Source organism: Ambystoma mexicanum, chromosome 8 (assembly GCF_040938575.1).
Source record: "Ambystoma mexicanum isolate Mex_15411 chromosome 8, UKY_AmexF1_1, whole genome shotgun sequence".
NCBI classification, from domain to species: Eukaryota; Metazoa; Chordata; class Amphibia; order Caudata; family Ambystomatidae; genus Ambystoma; species Ambystoma mexicanum.
Genome location: NC_090929.1, coordinates 715,432,072 through 715,458,322, shown reverse-complemented (window position 1 = coordinate 715,458,322; position 26,251 = coordinate 715,432,072). Strand labels below are relative to the sequence as shown.

Genomic DNA, 26,251 nt, shown 5'->3' with positions numbered 1-26,251 from the left:
CACTGCTGTGAGGCAGGAGGGAAAGGGGGGGTGCAAGGTGATTTACAAAGGGTGATGTCAGATGAACAGTACAAAAATAAAATAAAGTAGGACGTATTTGTGTATGTATATAAAACAGTAACAAATAACATTGATTGCGTATGACACCCAATTGCCGTCCGTCTGTGGGGGTAATCTGCACTGCAGCAGATATGTTATTGAAGTTACTCAAGTTCTAACTGTATGACTCGAAACCATTGGCTGACTTTCATAAAGTAGCAATATTCAAATAAATAATAGATCACACATCAGGAGACTAATATTTAATAAGACCTCTCTGTTCACAAGTTTCAGTTGGGGTAGGAAGGGCTAGGATGTTGCTGTTAGTGAGGAAGCTCTTATGCTGTTGCCTCCTCTGAATGGGTGTAGTCCTTTGTAGTCTTGTGTTTGAAGGGAATGAAGACTACAACTCTCAAAATGCAGTGGGTGTTAAATGGAAGCCCACAACTGGAACATGCACCAATGATTATCCAGGCCCTGGGTCACTGATGAGCAGCGGCCAACTGCGTGCAACGCTTAAGTAACTCCAGCCACTTTGTGGGGTGGGGGCAGCACATAGGTTTAATGATGGACGTAGGTGGGTGGGGGCAGAAGATCAGCATATGGGCAATGTGATAGCAGAGACAACTATCGGAATTACTAAGAGGGATAAGGGAATGCTCATTGCCACAGGAACAGTACTGTGTTGAACACTGTGAACCCTATTAGAATCAGAAAACGATTGAATTTAGATCAGACCTATTAAGTGTCAGTGTTTGGTGTTGGTGGATAATCATCGACTACTGCTTGTTTGAAAACTTCATTTGAATAGTAAAAATATTCATTAAACACATACATAAAAAATATCACAGTAAAACAATACCGTTTGTGACTACATGTTAACACACAGTTACAGTACTGGCACCATCCTTCTCAGAAAGCCCCTTCTTAAAATCATTGCAACCTTCAGATAGGATAGCAGGGCCCATGCAGTTAGTTTCATGTCTGCCTTTAATAGAAAAGACAGAGCTGACATAGATTGGCGCAGGTCTGTGCGTCTCAACACTTGCAGTATAGTCCGCTTTCTTATCATTCCATACCCTGGGCAGAACAAAATAAAATGGGCCAGGACTTCAACAGGGGCAGCACAGACTGGGCAGCATGGATCATCCGGATACCTTGTCCAATTTACCGTGTTACCCCTCAAACGCAGGCAATCAAACCGAGCCCTTGTAATGAGCCAACTCTGATGGCCCACCCTGGCCCAAATAAGGTACGGCTGAATATTGGACGTCCTACTTATCAGCTCATGAAATCCATCAGCCTGGGAAGCCTGTGCTGCATTAGAGTGAATAGCCGCAAATTCCCGGATTACCACCGCCTTTGAAGATCTTACCTACCTCGCTTAAAGCACCTTAGTGGCGGGAGGCACTACCAACACATTTACCCTAGACATGTGCTCTCTGATGAATTTTAACCAAGGTATTTTGTACCACAAGTCCTTGCTCAAGGTTGCCTTGATTATAAAGTGGCACAGCGAAGCATTAGGGTTGCCCCATATTCTAAGCCTTAACAGTCCAGGGGCCACTGTCCACTCATCCTCCAGGAAGAACATCCCCAATTCTATGTGCACTGACGCACAGGAAGAAGAACCAGGGAGTCCCAGTAGCCTCTTGAGGTAACTGTTTTCCTTAGCCTGCATGTCACCTGGCTTTTACTACTCTACTGTACATTTCACACTTTATTTTGAAGATCTCTCTATATCTCACAAATAAATTTTCTTATTAATAATGGGCCAGAGAAAACACTTATAATGGAAGAAAATTGATTGGGTGGATCCAGCTCCCTTCTGTGGCCGTTTGCTTCCCCGGCAAGTATTCTTACCTCTGGGCCACCAGCATGCTAGATGTTGGATGCAGAATGGGCAGCCTACTTGAGTAAATTGGGACGTCCCCCTACAGGGGAAGGAAGGTTGTTGGCACTTCTTGTTGTAGTCAAAGCCTCGTCTGCTTCTTGGGGAGGGAGAAGCAGGACTAGACTTATCCTATGAAAATGTGACCTACCACCTCCCTCTTGGATTTCCCTCTGCCAGAATGATGAGGTCCATGGATCTCACCGATAGTGGCCCCTGAAGGGTTGTTTTCTGTTCTCAAATGCTTTTTTTCGGGATCTTAAGTTAAGAGCAAAAAATGTTCTGGTCTGTAAATTGATGCTTCATCAGAACGCTCTTTTGTCCTGTTTTGAGTCTTGCATTCGTGTCTAATTGCATGCAGACAGATATTTTCCTTCTGCTAAACCTATAGCCCTGATTCCATCTAATGAAATGTTTTTTTTTACTAGACCTTTTTTTAGATAACTTATGGGAGATCTGTATTCTATGCCCCATCTCTAATCACCTGGGTTTGAGCTATCTTAAGCATTGAGCAGTGTAGACTGCACAAGTAGGCTCTTAGGACTTCATCACTGCATGCTTTATTTCCAAGGATGTTTTGGTTTTGCTATACATTTCTCTCTGAGGCCACTGGATGCATGATCTGCCAGGTTGGAAGACAGTGAAACAGTGAGAAAGCTTTCTGAAATGTGGTCTGTGCTCCATGGATGAAATATATTCTCACCCTGAAACTGGTAACTTTTTCCATTTACCACGTGTAACCTCCTTGATAGCTTGGTGTAAGGAAGTTACCAAGTTGAAGAGATGAAAACTCTTCAGAAAAGTCTTCAGAAATTGCGAATCCAGGATTACCCCTGAGATGATCCCGAGATAACTCCTGATCATTGCAGTGGCCCTTGGTCTACTTTCTCATCTGCATCATTCTAGTCTACTCACTAGCTGGATAATGAGACGACAATAAATAAGAATGATGCCTCCCGCTGAGACTCTGGGTCTTGTGGTAGTGATCACAACATGACTGTAGTCCTGGTTTCCTCCACAAGTCTCAATCTGCTCCTTTGGCCACATTATCTGAGGTTGTAAAGTGACCATACAGAGGAGGATGTTACACAATTGATACCAGGGGCATCGGAATGGAATAGAAATGTCTCTTGCATTTTCATGGAAAGGTACAAAATGAACCTGTTTTCAAAGGCCATACAAGTGTCCCCACTGTACAAGGGAAGACATTGTTCCATAGAAAGCTTTGCGACCAACTTTACCATTTTAGGAGCAACATGCTTGATGGATGTTGCGCAGGCCTCCTGGACCAATAATCCATACAGCCACGACATCAGAAGCTGGAAAAGCAAATTGCCAAGAAAAAACACCAACTTGAAATCCAACAACTTGTCGATCTGAAAACGTGTTTTGTTTTGCGTTTTTGTTCGAAGCCCATTCTTGGCCAATGTTAGAATGCTGGTAACGTGCTGTAGAAGACCTACTTATGCACCCTGCTCCATTCATAGACCCCATGCATAAGAGCATGTGCCAAGCACCAAACCATAGGGAACTGATGTGAATGCTAACCCGCGCCCACAAAATACACATTTCTTGACGCGTAATATGTATCTCATTTCATGTTGATAAACGCACCAGTTGTCTGCCTGTTCTTGGGTGTGTTACTCTGTGACGAGGAAGAAGAGTGGAGTAATGGTTGATGACAATATGTAAGTCCTGAAGAAGAGTCCTTTGTTGTCCTGTAAGCTTCCAATACAATACATGTGTTTGCTTAATCCTGTTATCCTTCCAGGATTGTTTACTTGTTGGGTCTGCAGTTAACTTATTTCGAATGGCAGATCTTCCTCAAATAGAACCCCCTTGGGTAATGGCCATGGTCTGCGCATCAGGCCATCATATAATGGAAAGCTAGTACTGAAAATATTCCTGCCAACATATGACTGAGAACCAGTAGAGTAGAAAGGGATATTAGGGCAATGTTATAGCCGCGTTAACCAAAACACCAAGTATTTCATACATGTAGATTTACCACCCAAGTTGGCTCTGCTTTAATCTAAGGTATGAAAGCTAAACACAACTTTAAATGCACAAGTTTAAAATGACTACAAAGGGCTTTAGTTTCCTAAAACGTCCATGCAATTAAGATGTTGAGTAGTATGTTTATATAACTGTGCTGGTGCATCCCTTGGTCTGGGGTTTTAATCAGACTAGCAAGATTTGAAGGGTTTAACTGTGCATTTATCGCAGGACATGAACATGCCAATGAGCTGCCTTGCATTGTGATCTTGGTTCTGCTTATCATCTTTTTAAGAATAGCTCGTATGTGTTGGAATGTTTTCTGGAATTATGATTACAGCGCTTATTTCTACAATGACCTCACTGTCTTATACTGAATTACGAACGTCTGAAGAATGTTACTTAGAAGTCTACTGTGCTTGTGTCTTGCAGTCACCATGCAGCAAGTGGCCAGGACGGTGGCCAAAGTGGAACTCTCAGACCACGTTTGCGATGTTGTCTTTGCACTCTTTGACTGTGATGGTGAGTGTTACCTTGTTTGTGCCCAGTATCCTATCTAGAAGTGTACAGCTCCAAGTTCAGCCTAGGGGGCATGAAGAAATAATGAATGCTTTTCTGCATATGAACTTGAGAGGTTGTATAAAGGTTTCTTTTTCACATAATACATTGTGTAGAGGAAATGGCACAGGGCCCTAACGGATACCACTTCAAAACAGTATCTATTCTTCTCAACCATAATGGCTCCCTGTGCACGCACTGGTTGATTCGAAGCTGAAATTCACATTTTTAACAATGGACTGAGCAAAATAACTCCACTACCGTTTTCTATAGAAGTGTTCGTGGTCCACTCCATCAATATGCCTCGGTGTTGCAAAAAGGGATGCTTCTGACGAAGTGCTAAGTTCAATAGTCCCACCTACCCTTTCTGGGGATCCTGGAAATGTTTGCTGGAATAGAATGTGGGCAGGGGGAGAGGGGTTATCTACTGGGCATTATTTGCTTGCTCACCTAAGAGCTGGTGTGTACTGGAAAGTATTTACTGCTATATTTAGTGTGACATTCACTTGTTTGTCCCATTTCTATTTCTTTATTTTGTAGTACATCAATGAAACAAAAGTCATCTCCCATCTAGTCGGTGACAGCGCAGTGGGTTTTCCTTAATTTGATTTGGGAACAGCAAGCCTGGATATGATCAAACCCTTATCCCTACTGGCGTTTTGAATGCTGCTGAAAACAAGCCCCCGTGGATTTGATTTGAGGGGAAAATCTGGTGGAAACGTACGGGCTCTAGTATCTGGCATTCCAATTTATTTGATTAGTTGAGGTCTTTTGCAGTTTCATTTTTGAGCCGGGAGACCCATTTTACAGACTGGCTGCAGGAACTTGGAGTACAGGATTCCGTGATCCAGTGATTCTTGAAGCCACCTTTGAGCAGCTATTCCAAAAAGCCTGAGAGCCTGGAGTCTATGAATCCTTCCCATCTCTTTTCAGGACCTACTTCTCCCCTTTTTATTCAAGCACTTCCTGTATTTACTCAGTCCTGACAAACGGGTGTGGTTTGCTTCACAGTGTGCATTGTAATAATCAGAAATCTGTGTAAACTCTTTAGCCACGCTATAAAAATGCACATTTCTAAAATATCTGTTGCCTATAGGGATAAAGCACCATCCATGAAAATACTATTGAAAGATCCAATCTAAGAGTGTTCTAGCAAGGCACCATGTTCAAGACAGATAGCTCCCAGTGACAGATACCACATCCAGGAACCATCCCAGCCAAAAAATTCAAATTTCAAGTCAGGTTATGTTTAATGGAAATATCACAAACTTAAACTTTCACTGTCCGGGACACAAAACGCTCCAGGACATGTGCCTTGGGGCTGTATCACTTTAGTGTGATATATGGTCAAGCCAGATGGTCAGTTTGAAAGTGGAAGGTAGCAAAGTGGAGAGAGTCTTCAGTGCCCTTTGTGTTCCTTTTCTGGGGCATGCATCCATTTGTGTTATTGCTTGTAAGAGTGGCCATGGCTCCATTCAGACGTGCAACTTTACAGATTTATTTATGAAGAAAATAGGCAAAACTTATTTTCAAACCTTAGGCAGCGATATTGCAACCTCATTGGTAAGCATGAACGTATGAAGCAAAACACGGTCCATGAGAGGACAGTGGTCTACTTTGCAAGATTTGTACCTCTAAGCTAGAGGTTGTAACTGCACTAGATTTTCTGCCTTAGCCATTTCAGTACCTCTCCTCCAACCTTGCAGATGTGTACGAACAAAAGAACTGATGAACGTGCAATTGTGGATTTCAGACAAAAGCAAAGCAAGCTTTTGCTACATAGGCGCTCTTAAAAATATCCGGAAAGAGCAGCCTCTCTGTGCCCTGGGTGAAAAAAATACCATGCTGATGTTTATTCTCAATAATACGGATGCTCCTCTCTGCGGTGTAGCCCCATGAATATTTTAGCTCCATCTGTGGCTGGCAAAATGCAGAAGACGGCAAAAGCAGGAAATGCAGCTTGAGGTTCACTTTTGTATTTGAAAGAAAATTCATCTTCAAAATGAATAATTTAAGGTACGTTGGTTACAAATATAGGGAACTACCAGTGTTGTGCTGCACAAACCCAACTCTGTGTTTGTCTTTGGTGGCGACTTCACACACACAAATACTCAACACCTCCATGATTGCATAAAAGGTAGTTGCTGTTTTATTGATGTGATGCCTGATCTTAGCGAGCATACGAGTCATTCTCATGAATGGCTCAGTCTTATGCCAAAAAGAAATTAATTTGTATTTTTAACTCTTATGTAAATTCTAGGAATTGTGTTTTGCATGTTTACACTCTCCCCCCACCCCCCACAATATCCTCTCATTGTAAAAAGTTCACAATGTACTCAGAAATGTTACCAGAAGGCAGTGGTAGTGTACAGGGCACCTACACAATGGCTCTCATTTCAACCCAGGCGTTAAGGGGTTAACGGCGCCGTAAAAGGTGGCGGCGCCGTTAAACCCTTAACACCTGATTACGAGGTCCCTTTGCGGGTGGCACTTTAACGCCTGCTTTTAGCAGGCGTTAAAAAACCAACACGCAAAGGGACCTAGGAGCTAATTATGGCACCGTTATTTAGTGGGTCAGTTCCCATAATTATAGCTACAAGTGACTCCCACCACTCCTCTTGACCACCCCTCCAGATCGGGATGATAAACGTATAGATGCCTGGTCAAGGAAAGTATTTTCTGCTGCGAGCATGGCTCTCAAATCGGCCACCTCTAGATGCGCCTTTGCAAAATTCACTTACGCCCTATGGGACTGTATATCCATGGCGGCTGAACATATTCCTGAAGGGGAGGAAAGAGACTGCTCTTGGTCATTGTAAACAATGGCAAATAGTCCATGTGTGAGTCTTCAGTCGGGTTTGGATTCTGCTGACAGTATCAGCCGAGCAAGGGCGGCAATCACTGTAATGCGCAGGTTTGCGTGGTTAAGGAAGTCTGGATTTGCACTCGACGTGCAGTCTAGACTCCTTATTATGCCTTTTGATGGGTCTCATCTTTTTGACTGCAAGGCTGACGAAAGCCTTGAAGCTGCAGACCTCGAAGGCAGGCGGCAGCCAAGTCTCTAGGTGCCGCCATCCGGCAGCCTCAGCACTTTCACCACAGTGGACCGTCTGGAGGGGTAGATCCTTTTGCTACTACTCCTCAGTCGGAAAAGCGAGAGGAATGGCTGGTCAAAGAGGCTAAAGAAGATTTCCTCGTGGTGGATGAGGGAGAGGTGCAAAGCCCGCCCAAGCAGCGGCATCTTTACCATCAGCCACTGTTTCAGCTGCCTCAAAACCTCTGAGGTCTTGACTCACGACACCCCGGTGGGAGGCAGACTGTTTCAGCATCTGAAAGAATGGTGGGGTATTACTTCAGATGCTTGGGCATTACAAACCATAGCCCAAGGTTACTGCCTCACCTTCATTCAGAGACCTCCGTATTATCCACCGGGGAGCCATTCGTTAAAGGTTCCAGAACCGCTCCTTGTGCAGAAAATATTGACCTTGCTAGAGAAAGGTGCTATAGAGCCAGTACCTGTAACGGAGAGGCACAAAGGATGGTATTCTCCATATTTTCTGATCACCAAGCAGGATAGAGGACTGAGACCCATCTTGGACTTGAGATATTTGAACAAGTTCCTCGGGAAGGACAAGTTCAAGATGGTCACACTTTCTCAGATCCTTCAGGCCCTCCAGCTCCAGGATTGGATGGTGTCATTGGACATTCAGGATGCTTATTTACATGTGCCAATCCATCTCAAGCGCAGAAAGTACCTGAGTTTCACCGTTGGCGGTTCTCATCAGTTTTGAGTTCTGCCATTCGGGCTGACCTCCACGCGAGGGTTTTCACCAAATTGATGGCCGTGAGTCTCAGGAGAGGAGGGATTCACGTCTACCGCTACCTGGACGATTGGCTGATCAGAGCAGGTTCTCCCGAACAAGCCCTGGATCAACTCAACGTGACCTGCCACTCTCGCCACAGACTGGGCTTCTACCTCAATTACAAGAAGTCCCACATGATAGCATCTCAAAAGCTCCAGTTCAAGGGCTGAGCTGGATACATCATTGGAAAAGACCTTGCCTCCCGAGGTGAGGGCTCAAAGCATTCTGCAAATGGTCACCAAATTTCAGAGTTCCCAGCGTCTCCTGGTCTTCGACTTCTTGAGGTTTCTCGACCTTATGGCATCCTGCATTTTCCTGGTGCCAGAGGCTCATCTGAGAATGAAATCCCTTCAGTGGGCTCTCAGGACACAATTGTCTAAATTCTCGGGCAACATGTCAGAACTACTTCACATGGTCGCAGAGGATCTCCTGTGTGGGCCTGCAAGGAGTTATGGACGCCTTACTCACCGGGCGGGGAGCCCACGCCAACAATCTGACAATCAGCGGTTGTTGGTCTCCATCAGAGTCCAAACTACACCTCAATCTTCTGGAGCTGAGAGCAATCAGACTTGCGCTGAAGGCTTTTGTGCCCTCTGTACGGAGAACGAATATCCTGATAACAGACAACAAAGTGGCCATGTACTACCTCAACAAGAGAGGAGGTGTAGGGTCACTACCACTGTGCAGAGATGCAATGCAGCTCTGGTTCTGGGCAATTCGAGAATTAATTTTTCTGTCGGCAGTTCACCTAGCCGGAGAAAAGAATACGGCTGCGGACGCTGTGAGCCGGCAGAGCAGTCTACCACGAGTGTGAACTAGCTCAGGAAGTCCTTCAAGGGATCTTCACCTTTTGGGGAACCCCTCAGATGGATCTGTTCGCGGCCAGTGCTAACCGGAAGTGCAAACTGTTCTTTCCCAGGGAATATTTCCCAATAGAGGAGCTTTGGGGGACGTGTTCGTAGTGGACTGGGAGTTTCCACTCCTATAGGCGTTTCCTCCAGCCCCCCGTTATTCCTCACTTGATCAGGAGGTTGAAAAAGTTTGGGAAATCCATGGTCCTAATTGCCCCGGATTGTGCCAGGAGGACGTGGTACCCAGTCCTTCTGGACATGTCCACATGTCCATCTATCCTCCAATATGTCTTCCACAAAGAGAGGAACTTCTCTCGCGAGAGGGGGGTCGGGTTCTCCATCCAGAGGTCAAGACACTCCGCCTTCATTCATGGTTTCTGAGAGGCTGAGGTATACATATTGGGACCTCCTGGATGACGTAATAGAGATTTTTCTTTTGGCCAGAAGGCCAGCAACAAAGTCTTTGTCACGCTGCATTTGGAATAAATTCTGCAGCTGACGCAGGGATAAGAATGTGGACCCTTTTCTTTGCAAGACACCAGAGGTGTTCTCTTTTCTGCTGTATTTGGCCAATCTGGGGCTTCGGGTTGGGACCATTAAAGGTTATGTGGCGGGTCTTTCCCTATTCAAGTGCTCGTCTGAGGAAACGTCGTATTTTAAAATTCCTTTGGTGATACAATTTCTAAAGGGACTCACTAATGTGTTCCCTCCATCTCCTTTTCAGGTTTCGGTTTGGGACCTTAATCTTGTTTTAAAGTTTGTGTGCACCATTTAAACCATTCCATTCATGTCCCTTAAGCCTACTAACATTCAAAACCATCCTGTTAGTAGTGTTAACATCAGCCCGTAGGGTGAGTTGCAGGCACTATCTTCTAAACCACCTTTTGCGGTCTTTCACAACAAGGTCGTCCTTGGGGGTCAGACCTTCATTCTTACCCAAGGTCATATCAGATTTTCATTTGGGACAAGATAGTATTGCCTACTTCTACCCTCCACCTCATCCTGGCAAGGAAGAGCAGAGACTGCACAGACTTGACCCACGGAGGGCTTTGAGTTTCTGCATTTAAAGGATGTCAAAGGTTCGTCTGGATGACAAGCTGTTTATAGAATACACTGGTCGTAGGCTGGGACAGGATGTAACCAAACAGACCTTGACCAAATGTATTATTTTGGCTATAACTGAATGCTGTAGGCTGGCTGGGAAAGATCCCCCAGAAGGCTTGAGCCCATTCCACTAGGGGCATGGCTACTTCTGCTCTGCAAAGAGGTTTTCCAATAAAAAAACATTTGTGAGGCAGCCACTTGGTCATCAATTCACATTTTTACAAAGCATTACTGCCTTCATTCCACCTTTACGACATGATGGAAGCTCTGGGAAAACAGTGCTTTGTGCGGTTTACAACAACCCTTGATGACAAAATTCTTACTCTCGCCTCCAACACCAACACTGCTTTCGGAGTCTATCAAAAGATGAGAAATATGTGGGCGGACACAATCCATTCATAGAACAAGTTATTTACCCCTGGTAATGTTCTTTCGACTCGATGTTCCTCCCACGTATTCCTCATCGCCCCTCCAGCCTACCCCACAGTACAATTTCCATGTTATTGCAGATTACGCTCCTTCAGAGTCTAGTATGGTCTAAACCACTTGAAAGGGGTAGTTCTACTGTACAAATGACACAAAAAAACAGAACTGAAGCCAGCGGGCGCTGCACGTGATATATATTTCTGAGGCTTGTGGAATCTGCTTAGATCACATGCTGTGCATAGGCCGACATCTAGTGGAAGTTGCGGAGTATTACAGTTTGTTTTTCAAAACTCGAAAATGGGCGTCGACACAGGGCGTGCCAGTAATACTATCCCTAGTGTGACGTCCACTGTACCCAAGATCCCTCACGCGTCTAGGATCCTCAGATTGTTTTTTTTTGCCATACTGGTCGGAAGCATTTTGCGGAGTCCCCTGGCCTTAGCCATACTTTTGCTAAAAATGTAAAATAATAATCTATTGACATCCTTCCCCACCCCAACGTCGAACTTAGACACTCGACGCCGGCTGGAGAAGAAATCGACCGTCGGCTGCTGCACGACGGATTTGGGCCTCGGAAGGCCACTGGCCTCGGCCCGGGCCTTGGAAGGCCTCTGGCCTCGGCCCTGCAAGTAGGGAGAGTGGGGGGTAGTTACATACTCTACACTCTTGGTATATAGGTACACCTTATACATTTCCTACACTTAACAGCCCGCTGCCTCAAGGTGCGTATGGAGGGTACCCCTTTTCAATTCTGCCCCAAGTGCAATCGCAAATACCCTTGGGTGGACAGGCACGCCACGTGCAATCTCTGCTTGCCGAGGGACCACCCCGAAGCCAACTGCAGAGCGTGTAGTAGGTTTAAACCTAAGACACTTAAGGACCGTTTGACGAAGCGTTGGGCCCACCACGCCAGGCAGGCGGCCATGGCAGCGGAGGGCGCCTTCAGCGACGGCAGCACTTTCGGACGGCGAGGGCATTACGCCGTCGAAAGACAGCCGAGCGCAGGTCCCCGACCTCGGAAGGTCGTCCGGCAGGGCGGCTATGGGGAAGACCCCTGGCGACACAAGCGCTTCACATACTACACACACTAAACACACTAAGTTCAACCGAGACTCGACGACATCTAGTTCTCGGAAAGAGGCACAAACAAAACGGTCCGATTCGGTGTCCTCTGGGCGCTCTCGATCAAGATCGCCGCATGACTCCAGGCAATCATCCACTCATGCCAAGAGTGCCTCGCTCCCTAGGTTAACAGAAGTTCGATCTTCGGAAGACAAAGACGACTTCCACCCCCAGGCCGCGCTCCAGGAGTCGGAGCCCGCAGTTAAAGCCAGCGAGGCCCCACGCTCGAAGGACAGGGACACCACCCCCGATCCTCGACGCCAGGCGTCGAAAAACTCCGGAGCCACTAAAGGACAGGGAAAACATTTTTCCACGCACGGGGAGGGGGGAAAACAGCAGAAGAAACAACTTTTGCACTCTTCCACACCTGTGAAACACACCACTCCCCCTAAACAGACAGACAAACCAGGTCTGCTGGTATGGCTAAAACCAGCAAAGCTACTCAAGATAAATCCCATAGACTTGCTGAGAGAGTCATTCCCAGTTCCAAAAAATGGTCCAGTGAAGACATAGATAGGGTCATGTCAAGAATGTCTTCTTTGGCTGATTTTTATGATAAAAATCCAGAACATTTCCTCTTGTATGATCCACAAGGAGCGACACCCTCAGGCTCTACTGATCCTATCCCCCCGAGTAAAAAGCCCCGGTTTGAAACTCAGATGAGGTCAGAACCCTTTGAGGTACAACCATAGGCAAGACCATACTCACTGTATCAAGGAGAGGCTTCCTTTGGTGAGGACCAAGAATTTGGTATGGTAGAAGAGCAAACCGGGACGGGTTACTATGGGGATGATGAGGACCAGGAAGAAGAGGAGGAGGACCCGGAAACATACAGAGTAGATTCCCCGGTAGAGAACGAAGCCCCGGTTACCGACTCCCCGGTCGATAACCAACCCCTCCTAAATGAGGTTCTCACACGCGCAGCAGAACATTTCCACATTGACACCCATGGTGTCCAGGAAGAAAGGGACTTCGCAGAAGAGTTAGTGGGAGAAAGGAGGCCTGTTGCCCAGACCATCCCTATCCTTAAGTCCATTCAGCAGAGAATAGATCTGTCCCTGGTGAACCCGAACCTCACCAGAGCAGTCAATCCCAGGGTTGAAAAACTTTTCAGGGCGGCCCAGTCTGACCCTCTCTATATAAGGACATCTGAAGCCAGACTCCCTAGTTGTCACCAACACTCGTAAGAGGGCTGGAACACCCTTGTCATCATCCGAAGCTCCTCCCGACAAGGAGAGCAAAAAACTATACGGTTTCGGCAGAAAAGTAGCCTCAACGTCCGCCTATCAAGCAAGGATTGCAAACTCCACCACCCTGTTGGCCAGCTACAACTGCCATCAGTGGGAAGAAGTCGCGGCACTCATAGCCTCTGCTCCTGAACCTTTAAAGGGCCAGTTAGCTCGGATTGCCGCAGAGGGTAGAGCCGTGTCTGGTTGCATTTTGAAAGCAACCTTCGACGCCGCGGACAACGCAGGCAGATTGATAGCGGAAGGCACTGTTATCAAAAGACATGCGTGGTTATGGCAGTCTGGTTTTAAGGCAGAAACCCAGGCATCATTATTGGACAAACCGGTGGAAACCGATCTGTTGTTTGGTAAGGCGGTCGAAGACGCACTGAAGAATGCCAAGGACGAATACGAAACACTCAAGTCCCTTGGCCAGTTAACCAATAAACCCCCTAACCAGAGAGGGAATAGTAATTTTCGTCACCCACGCGGCCAAAATTCCCAGAGAGGATCTACCTATTCCCAGGGGCAGGGTACACAGTGGAACAACAACCAACAGTCTACCCAGGGTTACGGCAGGGGTAATAGGAGAGGTTGTGGTAAAGGCAGTGGCAGCCCCAACAAGGGAGGCGGCACGCCTCCACCAAAGCAGTGACGCTCAGTCCAGGGTCCCTTCTCACGCAACCCCAGTAGGGGGACGCATTTACAACTTCACCCAGGCTTAGGAAGGGATCACATCAGACAAATGGGTGCTGTCAACAGTATCCACAGGATATTGTATAGAACTACTGCAGCGTCCCCGGAACCATCCTCCACGACAAAGAGTCCATTCTTTAGAACATCAGAAGATTCTCCTCGAGGAGATCGCCATTCTGCTAGAAAAGGACGCGATAGAACTCGTCCCGGGACACCAGGTAAACAAGGGTATCTATTCAACTTACTTCCTTGTGCCACAGAAAGATTTGACAATGCGCCCAGTATTGGACTTACGGCCTGCCAACAAGTATGTCAAGCCCCAAATATTTCGTATGACCACGCTACAAGAGGTAATCCCCTTCCTAAAAAAGGGGGATTACATGGCAACCTTGGATATGAAAGATGCTTATTTTCATATTTCCATGTTCCCAGCCCGCAGAAAGTATTTGCGCTTCAAGGTGGACAGTCGACACTACCAATTCAAGGTACTGCCCTTTGCGATAGCTTCAGCACCAAGGGTATTCACCAAGGTACTGGCGGTGGTGGCTGCACACCTACGCAGGGAGGCAATCCCAGTGTACCCTTATCTGGACGACTGGCTCGTAACGGGGGAAACCCCAGGAATTTGCAGGACAAACATTCAAAGGACTATCGACCTCCTTCAAGAGTTAGGCTTCTCAATCAACGAGAAAAAGTCAAGCCTGGTGCCAAGCACCTCAAAACAATTCCTAGGGGCAATCCTAGATACCCAAGAGGGGTTGACCTTTCCTTCAGAAGAAAGAATTCGGAATATACTACTGCAAATTCCGCATTATCAGTCCGGTCAACAAATAACGGTACGCAAAGCAATGCGTCTACTGGGCATGATGGCGTCATGTATTTACCTGGTCCCCCACGCGCGCCTGCGCATGTGTCCCAGGCAGGAATGGTTGACGAAACAGTGGTCTCAGGCAAGTGGTCAGTGGGACGATCTAGTGGTCGTTTCACCAACACTGGTACAAAGCCTTCACTGGTGGACAAGAGAGAATCTCGCACAGGGGAAACCCTTTTACAATCCCGAGGTACAGGCAATAGTAAGTACAGATGCATGCCTGACGGGGTGGGGAGCTCACCATCTCCACCACACAGCTCAGGGTCTCTGGTCTCACTCAGTGGCCAAGAACCACATCAACCTGCTAGAGCTTCTGGCAGTATTCAGAGCGCTTCAGGCGTTCGAGATCCACCTACTAAACCTGTCAGTGCAAATCCGGACGGACAGCACAACAGTCATGTTCTACCTGAACAAGCAAGGAGGGACTCGCTCGCCAAATCTGTCCAAGCTTGCCCAGAAAATCTGGATATGGGCACTCAGACGGAACATCTTCCTGTCATCACAACATGTTCCAGGAGAGCTCAATTCCCTAGCGGATGCTCTGAGCAGAGACTCCCTCCCAGAGGAACACGAATGGGTTCTACACAGAGAGGTTGTAGAAGATATTTTCTCTCAGTGGGGTTTCCCCACTATAGACTTATTCGCCACAAGCGAAAACAGACAATGCCCAGGATTTGCATCCAGGTTCCCCCAACCAGACTCCCAGGGGAACGCCCGGTTGAACTGGTCAGGGATGTTTGCGTACGCTTTTCCACCAACTCCTCATCAGGAAAGTGGTGAACAAGATGAACAGAGAGTCGATGACGCTCGTCCTAGTTGCTCCCATGTGGGCAAGACAACCGTGGTTCCCACACCTACGCAGGATGGCGGTGTACGAGCCCATCAAACTTCCAGCCTGGTACAACCTACTGTCCCAGCACCAAGGTCAAATAGTGCACCAACAACCCAACTCAATGAACCTGGCAGCATGGCTCCTGAGGTCATAGAGTTTGGACATCTCAATTTGCCACAGAGGTGTATGGACATCCTAAAGGAATCTAGGAAACCAAACACAAGACACTGTTACTTTGACAAGTGGAAGAGGTTTGTTATCTGGTGCCAGAGTAGATCAATCAACCCGGTTGATTGCACTCCTTCCACTATTGTTACATACATGCTCCACCTGCTGGATGCAGGATTGGTTTTTAACTCACTGAAAGTACACCTGGCAGCCCTGTCGGCTTACACCACTTCCCATAGCAAGGTTTTGTGGTGGAAAGTACCAGTAGTTAAAGCCTTCATGGAAGGAGTAAAGAGACTTCACCCTCCTATTTCAAACCCACCACCAGGGTGGGACCTTAATGTGGTGCTAGCCAAGCTCATGGGCCCCCCTTTCGAACCCATGCATAAAAGCAGTCTCAAACACCTGACTTATAAAACGGCCTTCTTAGTAGCTATTACTTCTATAAGAAGCGTCAGTGAAATTCAGGCTCTGTCAGTGCAGGATCCCTTCTTTACTGTCCATAAAGACAAACTGGTTTTACGCACACACCCTAGGTTCTCACCTAAATTTATATCTAAATTCCATGTAAACCAGTCCATCGAGCTTCCGGCTTTCTTCCAGGACCCGCAAAGCTCGGCTGAGGTGAAACTACACACCCTAGATGTGCGTAGGGCGGTCCTCTACTATGTAAATAAGACCAGACCGCTAAGGAAAACAGATCAACTGTTTGTCTACGTAGCTACAGGCAGAGAGGGGGATCGTGTCTCTAAAGGTGCCATCTCGAAGTGGATTATTAACTGTATCCAGCTGTGCTACTCACTCTCTGAAAGAACTCTGCCTTTCACGCCAAGAGCCCACTCTACTAGAGGCATTGGGGCCACTCTGGCTTTCATTGCAAATGTACCCCTTGACACCATTTGCAAAGCAGCTACTTGGAGCTCTATTCACACTTTTACTCAGCATTACTGCATTGACACCCATTCCAAGGCAGATACACAAGTGGGACAAGCGGTTCTAAGACACTTATTTGCTCATGAGCCTTCTCACATCCCACCTCCTTCTTCAGGTACTGCTCGCTAATCTATGCACAGCATGTGATCTAAGCAGATTCCACAAGCCTCAGAAGGGATACATTACTCACCGTAATCGTATTTCTGATGCTTGTATCTGCTTAGATTCACATGCGACCCACCCTTCCTCCCCTCTGAGAGAAGGCGCATGATTGCTTGTAGTCTTACCTTTCTGTCTATCTGCTTGGATTATCTGTACTCACGCTACTCCTCATGCTACCTCTTGTCAGAAAAATACAATATGAGGATCCTAGACTCGTGAGGGATCTTGGGTACAGTGGACGTCACACTAGGGATAGTATTACTGGCAGGCCCTGTGTCGACTCCCATTTTCGAGTTTCGAAAAACAAACTGTAATACTCCGCAACTTCCACTAGATGTCGGCCTATGCACAGCATGTGAATCTAAGCAGATACAAGCATCAGAAATACAATTACGGTGAGTAATGTATCCCATATATATATATATATATATATATATATATATATATATATATATATATATATATATATATATATATATATATATATATATATATATATATATATATATATATATTTCTGAGGCTTGTGGAATCTGCTTAGATCACATGCTGTGCATAGGCCGACATCTAGTGGAAGCTGCGGAGTATTACAGTTTGTTTTTCGAAACTCGAAAATGGGCGTCGACACAGGCGTGCCAGTAATACTATCCCTAGTGTGACGTCCACTGTACCCAAGATCCCTCACGCGTCTAGGATCCTCAGATTGTTTTTTTCCGCCATACTGGTCGGAAGCATCTTGCGGAGTCCCCTGGCCTTAGCCATACTTTTGCTAATTATTGAAGTTTAAAATTATTTATTAACATCCTTCCCCACCCCAACGTCGACACTCGACGACGGCTGGAGAAGACATCGACCGTCGGCTGCTGCACGACGGATCTGGGCCTCGGAAGGCCGCTGGCCTCGGCCCGGGCCTAGTAGGCCGCTGGCCTCGGCCCGGGCCTAGTAGGCCGCTGGCCTCGGCCCTGCAAGTAGGGAGAGTGGGGGGTGGTACATACTCTTCACTCTTGGTATATAGGTACACCTTATATATTCCCTACACTTACCAGCCCGCTGCCTCAAGGTGCGTATGGAGGGTACCCCTTTCCAATTCTGCCCCAAGTGCAACCGCAAATACCCTTGGTTCGACAGGCACGCCACGTGCAATCTCTGCTTGCCGAGGGACCACCCCGAAGCGAACTGCAGAGCGTGTAGTAGGTTTAAGCCTAAGACACTTAAGGACCGTTCGACAAAGCGTTGGGCCCACCACGCCAGGCAGGCGGCCATGGCAGCGGAGGGCGCCTTCAGCGATGGCAGCAACGCCGTACTTTCGGACGGCGAGGGCATTACGGCGTCGAAAGACTGCCGAGCGCAGGTCCCCGACCTTGGAAGGTTGTCCGGCAGGGCGGCTATGGGGAAGACCCCCGGCGACGCAAGCGCTACACACCCTACACACAATAAGCACACTCAGTCCAACCGAACCTTGACGACGTCGACTTCTCGGAAAGAGGCACAGATAGAACGGTCCGACTCGGTGTCCTCTGGGCGCTCTCGATCGAGATCGCCTCATGACGCAAGGCAATCATCCACTCTTGCCAAGAGTGCCTCGCTCCCTAGATTAACGGAATTTCGATCGTCGGAAGACGAAGACGACTTCCACCCCCAGGCCGCGCTCCAGGAGACCGAGGCCGCAGTTAACACCAGCGAGGCCCCACGCTCGAAACACACAGATACCTCTCCAGACCCTCGACGCCAGGCGTCGAAAGTCTCTGGGGCCTCCAAGGGGCAGGGAAAACATTTTTCCACGCACGGGGAGGGGGGGAAACAGCAGAAAGCACAGCCTTCCACTCCTGTAAGACCATCCTTCCACCCTAAGCAGACAGACAAACACAAATCTACTGGGACATCAACATCCAGCAAGGGTACCCTTGATAAGTCCTCTAAGTTGCCTACTAAAGTCATACCCTGTTCCAAAGAATGGTCCAGTGAAGACATAGACAGGGTCATGTCAAGGATGTCTTCCTTAGCTGATTTTTATGACAAAAACCCAGAACATTTCCTTTCGTATGACCCTCAAGGGGCCACACCCTCAGGCTCCTCTGATCCTATCCCCCTAAGTAAAAAGGCCCGGTTCGAAAGACCTGAACCCTTCGAGGTGCAGCCTTACTCTACTCCATACTCTACTCCACACCCCAGATACCAAGGACAGCCTTTCCCTGAAGGGGACCAGGAGTTTAAAATTATGGAGGAACAAACCGGGACTGAATACTATGCGGATGATGAGGACCTGGAGGAGGTAGAAGATGATGAGCAGGAAATTTACAGAATAGATTCCCTGGTAGAGAGCGAAGCCCCAGTTACCGACTCGCCAGTTGATAACCAGCCCCTCCTTAATGAAGTTCTCGCTCGCGCAGCAGAACATTTTCACATCGACACCCACGGTGTACAGGAGGAAAGGGACTTCGCAGAAGAGTTGGTGGGAGAGAGGAGGCCGGTCGCTCAGACCATCCCTATCCTTAAATCCATCCAACGTAGAATAGATCCATCCCTGGTGAATCCTAACCTCACCAGAGCCGTCAACCCCAGAGTCAAAAAACTTTTTCGGGCAGCCCAGTCTGACCCTCTTTATATAAGAGGACATCTTAAACCAGACTCCCTAGTGGTTACCAACACTCGGAAGAGGGCTGGGACACCCTTATCGTCGTCAGAAGCTCCTCCCGACAAGGAGAGCAAAAAACTGTGCAGGTTTGGCAGGAAGGTAGCCTCAACGTCCGCCTACCAAGCAAGAATTGCAAACTCCACCACCCTGTTGGCAAGTTACAACTGCCATCAATGGGAAGAGGTCGCAGCGCTCATAGCCTCTGCTCCTGAACCGTTAAAGGGCCAGTTGGCTCGGATCTCGGCAGAAGGGAGAGCCGTGTCTGGTTGCATATTAAAAGCAACTTTCGACGCCGCGGACAACGCAGGAAGATTGATAGCAGAAGGTACTGTTATCAAGAGACATGCGTGGTTACGGCAGTCGGGGTTCAAAACAGAAACCCAGGCTTCATTAATAGACAAGCCGGTGGAACCTGATCTATTGTTTGGGAAAGCGGTCGAAGACGCACTTAAGAATGCCAAGGACGAATACGAGACTCTCAAATCCCTTGGCCAACTTACCAACAAACCCCCTAACCAGAGGGGGAACAGTAATTTTCGTCGCCCACGCAGCCAAAATTCACAAAAAGGCAACTATGCCCAAGGACAGGGTACACAATGGAACAACAACCAGCAGTCTACCCAAAGTTACGGCAGGGGTAACAAGAGAGGTCGTGGAAGAGGCAGAGGCAGCCCCAACAAGGGAGGTGGCACGCCTCCACCAAAGCAGTGACGCTCAGTTCAGGGTCCCTTCTCACGCAACCCCAGTAGGGGGACGCATTTCCAACTTCACCCAGGCTTGGGAAGGGATCACCTCAGACAGATGGGTGCTGTCAACAGTGTCCACAGGATATTGTAAAGAATTATTGCAGCGTCCCCGGAACCACCCTCCACGACAAAGAATACACTCCTTAGAACATCAGAAGATCCTTCTCGAGGAGATCGCCATTCTGCTAGAAAAGGACGCGATAGAACTCGTCCCAGGACACCAGATAAACAAGGGTATCTATTCAACTTACTTCCTTGTGCCAAAGAAAGATTTGACAATGCGCCCAGTATTGGACTTACGGCCTGCCAACAAGTATGTCAAGCCCCAAAAATTCCGTATGACCACGCTACAAGAGGTAATCCCCCTCCTAAAAAAGGGGGATTACATGGCAACCTTGGATATGAAAGATGCTTATTTTCATATTTCCATGCTCCCAGCGCACAGAAAATACTTGCGCTTCAAGGTGGACAGTCGCCACTACCAATTCAAGCTACTGCCCTCCGGGATAGCTTCAGCACCAAGGGTATTCACCAAGGTACTGGCGGTGGCAGCTGCACACCTACGCAGGGAGGCAATCCCAGTGTACCCTTATCTGGACGACTGGCTCATAACGGGGGAAACCCCAGGAATTTGCAGGTCAAACATTCAGAGGACTATCGACCTCCTCCACGAATTAGGCTTCTCTATCAACGAGAAGAAGTCAAGTCTGGTGCCAAGCACCTCAAAACAGTTCCTAGGAGCAATCCTAGATACTCAGAAAGGGTTGACCTTCCCTTCGGAAGAGAGAATTCGGAATATACTACTGCAAATTCCACATTATCAGTCAGGTCAACAAATAACGGTACGCAAAGCAATGCGGTTACTGGGCATGATGGCGTCATGCATTTACCTGGTCCCCCACGCGCGTCTGCGCATGCGTCCCATGCAGGAATGGTTGGCGAAACAGTGGTCTCAGGCAAGTGGTCAGTGGGACGATCTAGTGGTCGTTTCGCCAACACTCGCACAGAGCTTACACTGGTGGACAAGAGAGAATCTCGCAAGGGGAAAACCCTTTTACGATCCAGAAGTACAGGCAGTGGTGACTACAGATGCATGCCTGACTGGGTGGGGAGCTCACCATCTCCACCACACAGCTCAGGGTCTCTGGTCTCACTCAGTAGCCAAGAACCACATCAATCTGCTAGAGCTTCTGGCAGTATTCCGAGCGCTTCGGGCGTTCGAGCCCCATCTGCTAAACTTGTCGGTGCAGATCCGGACGGACAGCACGACAGCCATGTTCTATCTGAACAAACAAGGAGGGACTCGTTCGCCAAATCTGTCCAAGCTTGCCCAGAATATCTGGATATGGGCACTCAGACGGAACATCTTCCTGTCATCACAACATGTTCCAGGGGAGCTCAATTCCCTAGCGGATGCCCTAAGCAGAGACTCCCTCCCAGAAGAACACGAATGGGTCCTTCACAGAGATATCGTAGAAGATCTCTTCTCTCAGTGGGGTTTACCCACTATAGACCTATTCGCCACAAGCGAAAACAAACAATGCCCAGGATTTGCATCCAGGTTCCCCCAGCCAGACTCCCAAGGGAACGCCCTGTGGATGAACTGATCAGGGATGTTTGCGTACGCTTTTCCACCAACTCCTCATCAGGAAGGTGGTGTACAAGATGAACAAGGAATCGATGACGCTCATCCTAGTTGCTCCCATGTGGGCGAGACAACCATGGTTTCCACACCTACGCAGGATGGCGGTGTGCGAGCCCATCAAACTCCCAGCCTGGTACAACCTACTGTCCCAGCAACAAGGTCAAACAGTGCACCAGGAACCCAACTCAATGAACCTGGCAGCATGGCTCCTGAGGTCATAGAGTTTGGCCATCTCAATTTACCACAGAGGTGTATGGACATCCAAAAAGAATCCAGGAAACCAAACACAAGGCACTGTTACTTTGACAAGTGGAAGAGATTCGTTATTTGGTGCCAGAATAAACAAATCAACCCAGTTGATTGCACTCCTTCCAACGTTGTAACATACATGCTCCACCTGCTGGACGCAGGTTTGGTTTTTAACTCTCTGAAAGTACACCTGGCAGCCCTCTCGGCTTACACCACATCCCATAACAAAGTATCGTGGTGGAAAGTACCAGTAGTTAAAGCCTTCATGGAAGGAGTAAAGAGACTTCACCCTCCTATTTCGAACCCACCGCCAGGATGGGACCTCAATGTGGTGCTAGCTAAACTCATGGGCCCCCCTTTCGAACCCATGCATAAAAGAAGTCTCAAACACCTGACTTATAAAACGGCCTTCTTAGTAGCCATTACCTCTATAAGAAGGGTCAGTGAAATTCAGGCTCTGTCAGTGCAGGATCCTTTCTTTACTATCCACAAAGACAAACTGGTTTTACGCACACACCCTAGGTTCTCACCTAAATTTATATCTAAGTTCCATGTAAACCAGTCCATCGAGCTTCCGGCTTTCTTCCAGAACCCGCAAAGCTCAGCTGAGGTGAAACTACACACCCTTGATGTGCGTAGGGCGGTCCTCTACTATGTAAATAAAACCAGACCGCTAAGGAAAACAGATCAACTGTTTGTCTCGGTAGCTACAGGCAGAGAAGGGGATCGCGTCTCTAAAGGCGCGATCTCGAAGTGGATTATCAACTGTATACAGCTGTGTTACTCTCTTTCTGAAAAAACTCTGCCTTTTACGCCAAGGGCCCATTCTACTAGAGGCATTGGGGCCACTCTGGTTTTCATTGCAAATGTTCCCCTCGACACCATTTGCAAAGCAGCTACTTGGAGCTCTATTCACACTTTTACTCAGCATTACTGCATTGACACTCATTCCAAGACAGATACACAAGTGGGACAAGCGGTTCTAAGACACCGGTTTGCTCATGACCCTTCTCACATCCCACCTCCTTCTTCTGGTACTGCTCGCTAATCTATGCACAGCATGTGATCTAAGCAGATTCCACAAGCCTCAGAAGGGATACATTACTCACCGTAATCGTATTTCTGATGCTTGTATCTGCTTAGATTCACATGTGACCCACCCTTCCTCCCCTCCGAGAGAAGGCGCATGATTGCTTGTAGTCTTACCTTTCTGTCTATCTGCTTCGATTATCTGTACTCACGCTACTCCTCATGCTTCCTCATGTCAGAAAAAATACAATCTGAGGATCCTAGACGCGTGAGGGATCTTGGGTACAGTGGACGTCACACTAGGGATAGTATTACTGGCACGCCTGTGTCGACGCCCATTTTCGAGTTTCGAAAAACAAACTGTAATACTCCGCAGCTTCCACTAGATGTCGGCCTATGCACAGCATGTGAATCTAAGCAGATACAAGCATCAGAAATACGATTACGGTGATATGATATGATATGATATGGTATTTGTAACGCGCCTATACACAAGTGTTTCAAGGCGCGACGAGGCAGGGAGGGAGGGAAACAAGGGGAAGACAGACAAACGATCCTACTAGGCCAGGTGTCATTCAGATCGCGCAAGTGCAGGGGTAAAGGGAAAAGGAGAAAGTGCAGGGGGAGGAGGTGGGGGGGGAAGTGCAGTACAAGGTAAGTAGCGTAATAAAATAATAAATAATAAATAAAAAGGGCCAGCTGGTGGCAAGTGCGAGGTAAGTGCAGAGCAAGTGCTGGGAAGGGGGCTGTAGGGATACAGTGACAGTCCCACAGTGCAGGGGGAACCAGGGAGGCAGTGCAAGTGGAGAGTGGCTGGGCCCTGGGCCGAGGTCGCTGAGAGTGGCCCAGATGCAGGTTTAGTGCAGAATTCAGTGGGGAGTTAGGCAGGTTTAGCAGGGGAGAGGGAGAGAGAAGGCAGAAGCGAAGAGGAAGGTTTTGAGGTGCTTCCGGAACCGGAGATGGTTCTCCTCAAGTTTCAGGGAGGCAGGAAGGCTGTTCCAGAGGGAGGCCCCTGCTGCGGAGAGAGATCTACCCCCAGCTCGTTGCTTAGAGAAGCGGCTGACCATGAGGGAGTTGGAGTCGGATGAGCGGAGGGCTCGTGAAGGAAGATATTTAGGAAGAGAGAGTTGAAGGTATTTAGGCCCCAGGCCCCAGAAGGCCTTGTGGACAATGCAGAGGGTTTTGAACTTAATCCTCGCAGCCACTGGGAGCCAGTGAAGGGATTTCAGTCCTGGAGAGATACGGTCCCTGGGCTTGAGGCCAAGGACAAGTCTCGCAGTTCTGTTCTGGATAAGTTGCAGAGGGCGGAGAGTGGAGGCAGGCAGATTAAGATAGAGGCTGTTGCAGTAGTCCAGCCTTGAGAGAACCAGGGCTCGGGAGACAGTGAGCTTCTGGGGGAAGGAGAGGAAGGGAAGAATACCTCTGAGGAGGTGCAGCTGGTAGTGAGACTTCTTAGAGACGTCAGATATTTGAGGAGAGAAGGAGAGTGTGGAGTCGAAGATGACCCCGAGGTTTTTAGCCTTGCAGGTAGGGGCAGGAAGGGGGCCAAGGGAGGCCGGCCAGAGAGCTGCAGGGAAGGAGGGAGTGGGTGTGCCGATGAGTAGAATCTCGGTCTTACTGGCGTTAAGGCAGAGGTCATTGGCGGCACACCATTCCTGGATAGCAGACAGACAGTCGGAGATGAGGGAAGGAGAGGAGGAGGCCGATGGTAGCCTGAAAATGAGCTGGGTATCGTCCGCATAGCACTGGAAGTGGGGGCAGAGAGCGGCGATGCGGTGGGCAAGGAGTGCCAGATACTGGTTGAAAAGCCAGGGAGAGAGGTTGGATCCCTGGGGGACACCACAGGTGGAGAAAAAGATGTCAGAGAGGAAGGAGCCCATTTGGACCTGGGAGGGTCGACCGGAAAGGAAAGAGGTCAGCCATGCCAGAGCCTGACCAGTGATACCCAGGTTATCACGGAGACGGTTGAGCAGGTGAGTAATGTATCCCATATATATATATATATATATATATATATATATATCTCTTCGATGACATCATCCTGGAGACGGAGGCCTTCGAGGGACATCGAGTCGACGCACATCGCCCTCTGCCAAATTTTATTTCCGAAGCAGCTGAAGCTGGATATTGGAGATATCAAAAGATGAGGAATACATGGTGGAACATCCAATCGAAAGAACGTTACCAGGGGTAAGTTACTTGTTCATCTTTATTATCATTATTGTTGTTGATTAAAAAACAGCCCAGTATCAGACAGCTCCAGCTTCTAAGGCCCTGACCAGGGACTGAAATCATGTTGCACATCAAACCTCTCCATGGCGATTGTGTTGCCCATGAGCTATCCTCCTGTGTTGTTGCCCATTGTAAGCAGTGAGGCAGATTTTTTAAATGCATTCATACGGTGCAAGTTAATTATTACAACACTTGGGAAACTCTTGTTGTAAATGTAAGTAGTTTGAACCCATGATTAAATCAGGGGCAGTTGTGTTGCTTAAGTTTACATTTTTTCAGGAGGGCAACAGTGTTTAAAATTCTAGCTACAAGGTTATGGTCGCTTACCTGCGTTTTGGCGGCACTGAGGTGACACTTGGGAGAGTAGGGGGGTGGTAGGTGTATGAAGATTCGTATGGAGTAATGTGTTTGTATCGTTTTTTTTTTTAAAATAGTTTTAATTTTTATTACGTGAACTGAATGGATTGGCTCAAGATAAGCCTACATGAGGATTCTGGTACTTCATAGTGTTGGATCAAAGCATATGATGGCTGCCTGATTAAATGGCATGGAAAATAGGGAGAGATTTGAATATTTGTTGCACAGTTTAAATCCCATTAATATAACTTTTAATGTATAAAGAATTGCATCAAGTGTATGACCTGGAATGGCTGGGAGCCACTGTGCCTGATAAAAGGTCAAGACAATTGAGGATGGAGAAGGCTATTGGGATTGATCCTTCTAGGCAAACAGTCTGTACATTGATTTCACCCAAGACTAAAGAAAGCGTCTAGCAAAAGAGACCATTGCTGCTGTGATCAAGTTGTTCTCAATGAGATTTTAATTGGCCAGGTATGGAACCAACTCTGTTGCATTGTGGCTGGTATTTAGATGTGGGCTGCCAAGACCGGCAATGCACAGAGAAGGGGAAATGTATGTTTTGATAGCAAGGTGATCAGCATTTCATATAGCGTTTGCTATATGTAAGTGCATGACTGA

The 26,251-nt window shown here is 47.8% G+C and overlaps 1 protein-coding gene across 1 annotated transcript in view; it reads left to right on the top strand.

Moving 5' to 3' along the window:
* Positions 1 to 26,251, top strand: part of MICU1 (mitochondrial calcium uptake 1) — a 970,699-nt gene that overhangs the window by 807,177 nt on the left and 137,271 nt on the right. The window contains 1 exon segment of the mRNA XM_069610522.1: positions 4,358 to 4,447. Coding sequence (XP_069466623.1) covers positions 4,358 to 4,447 — 90 coding nt within the window.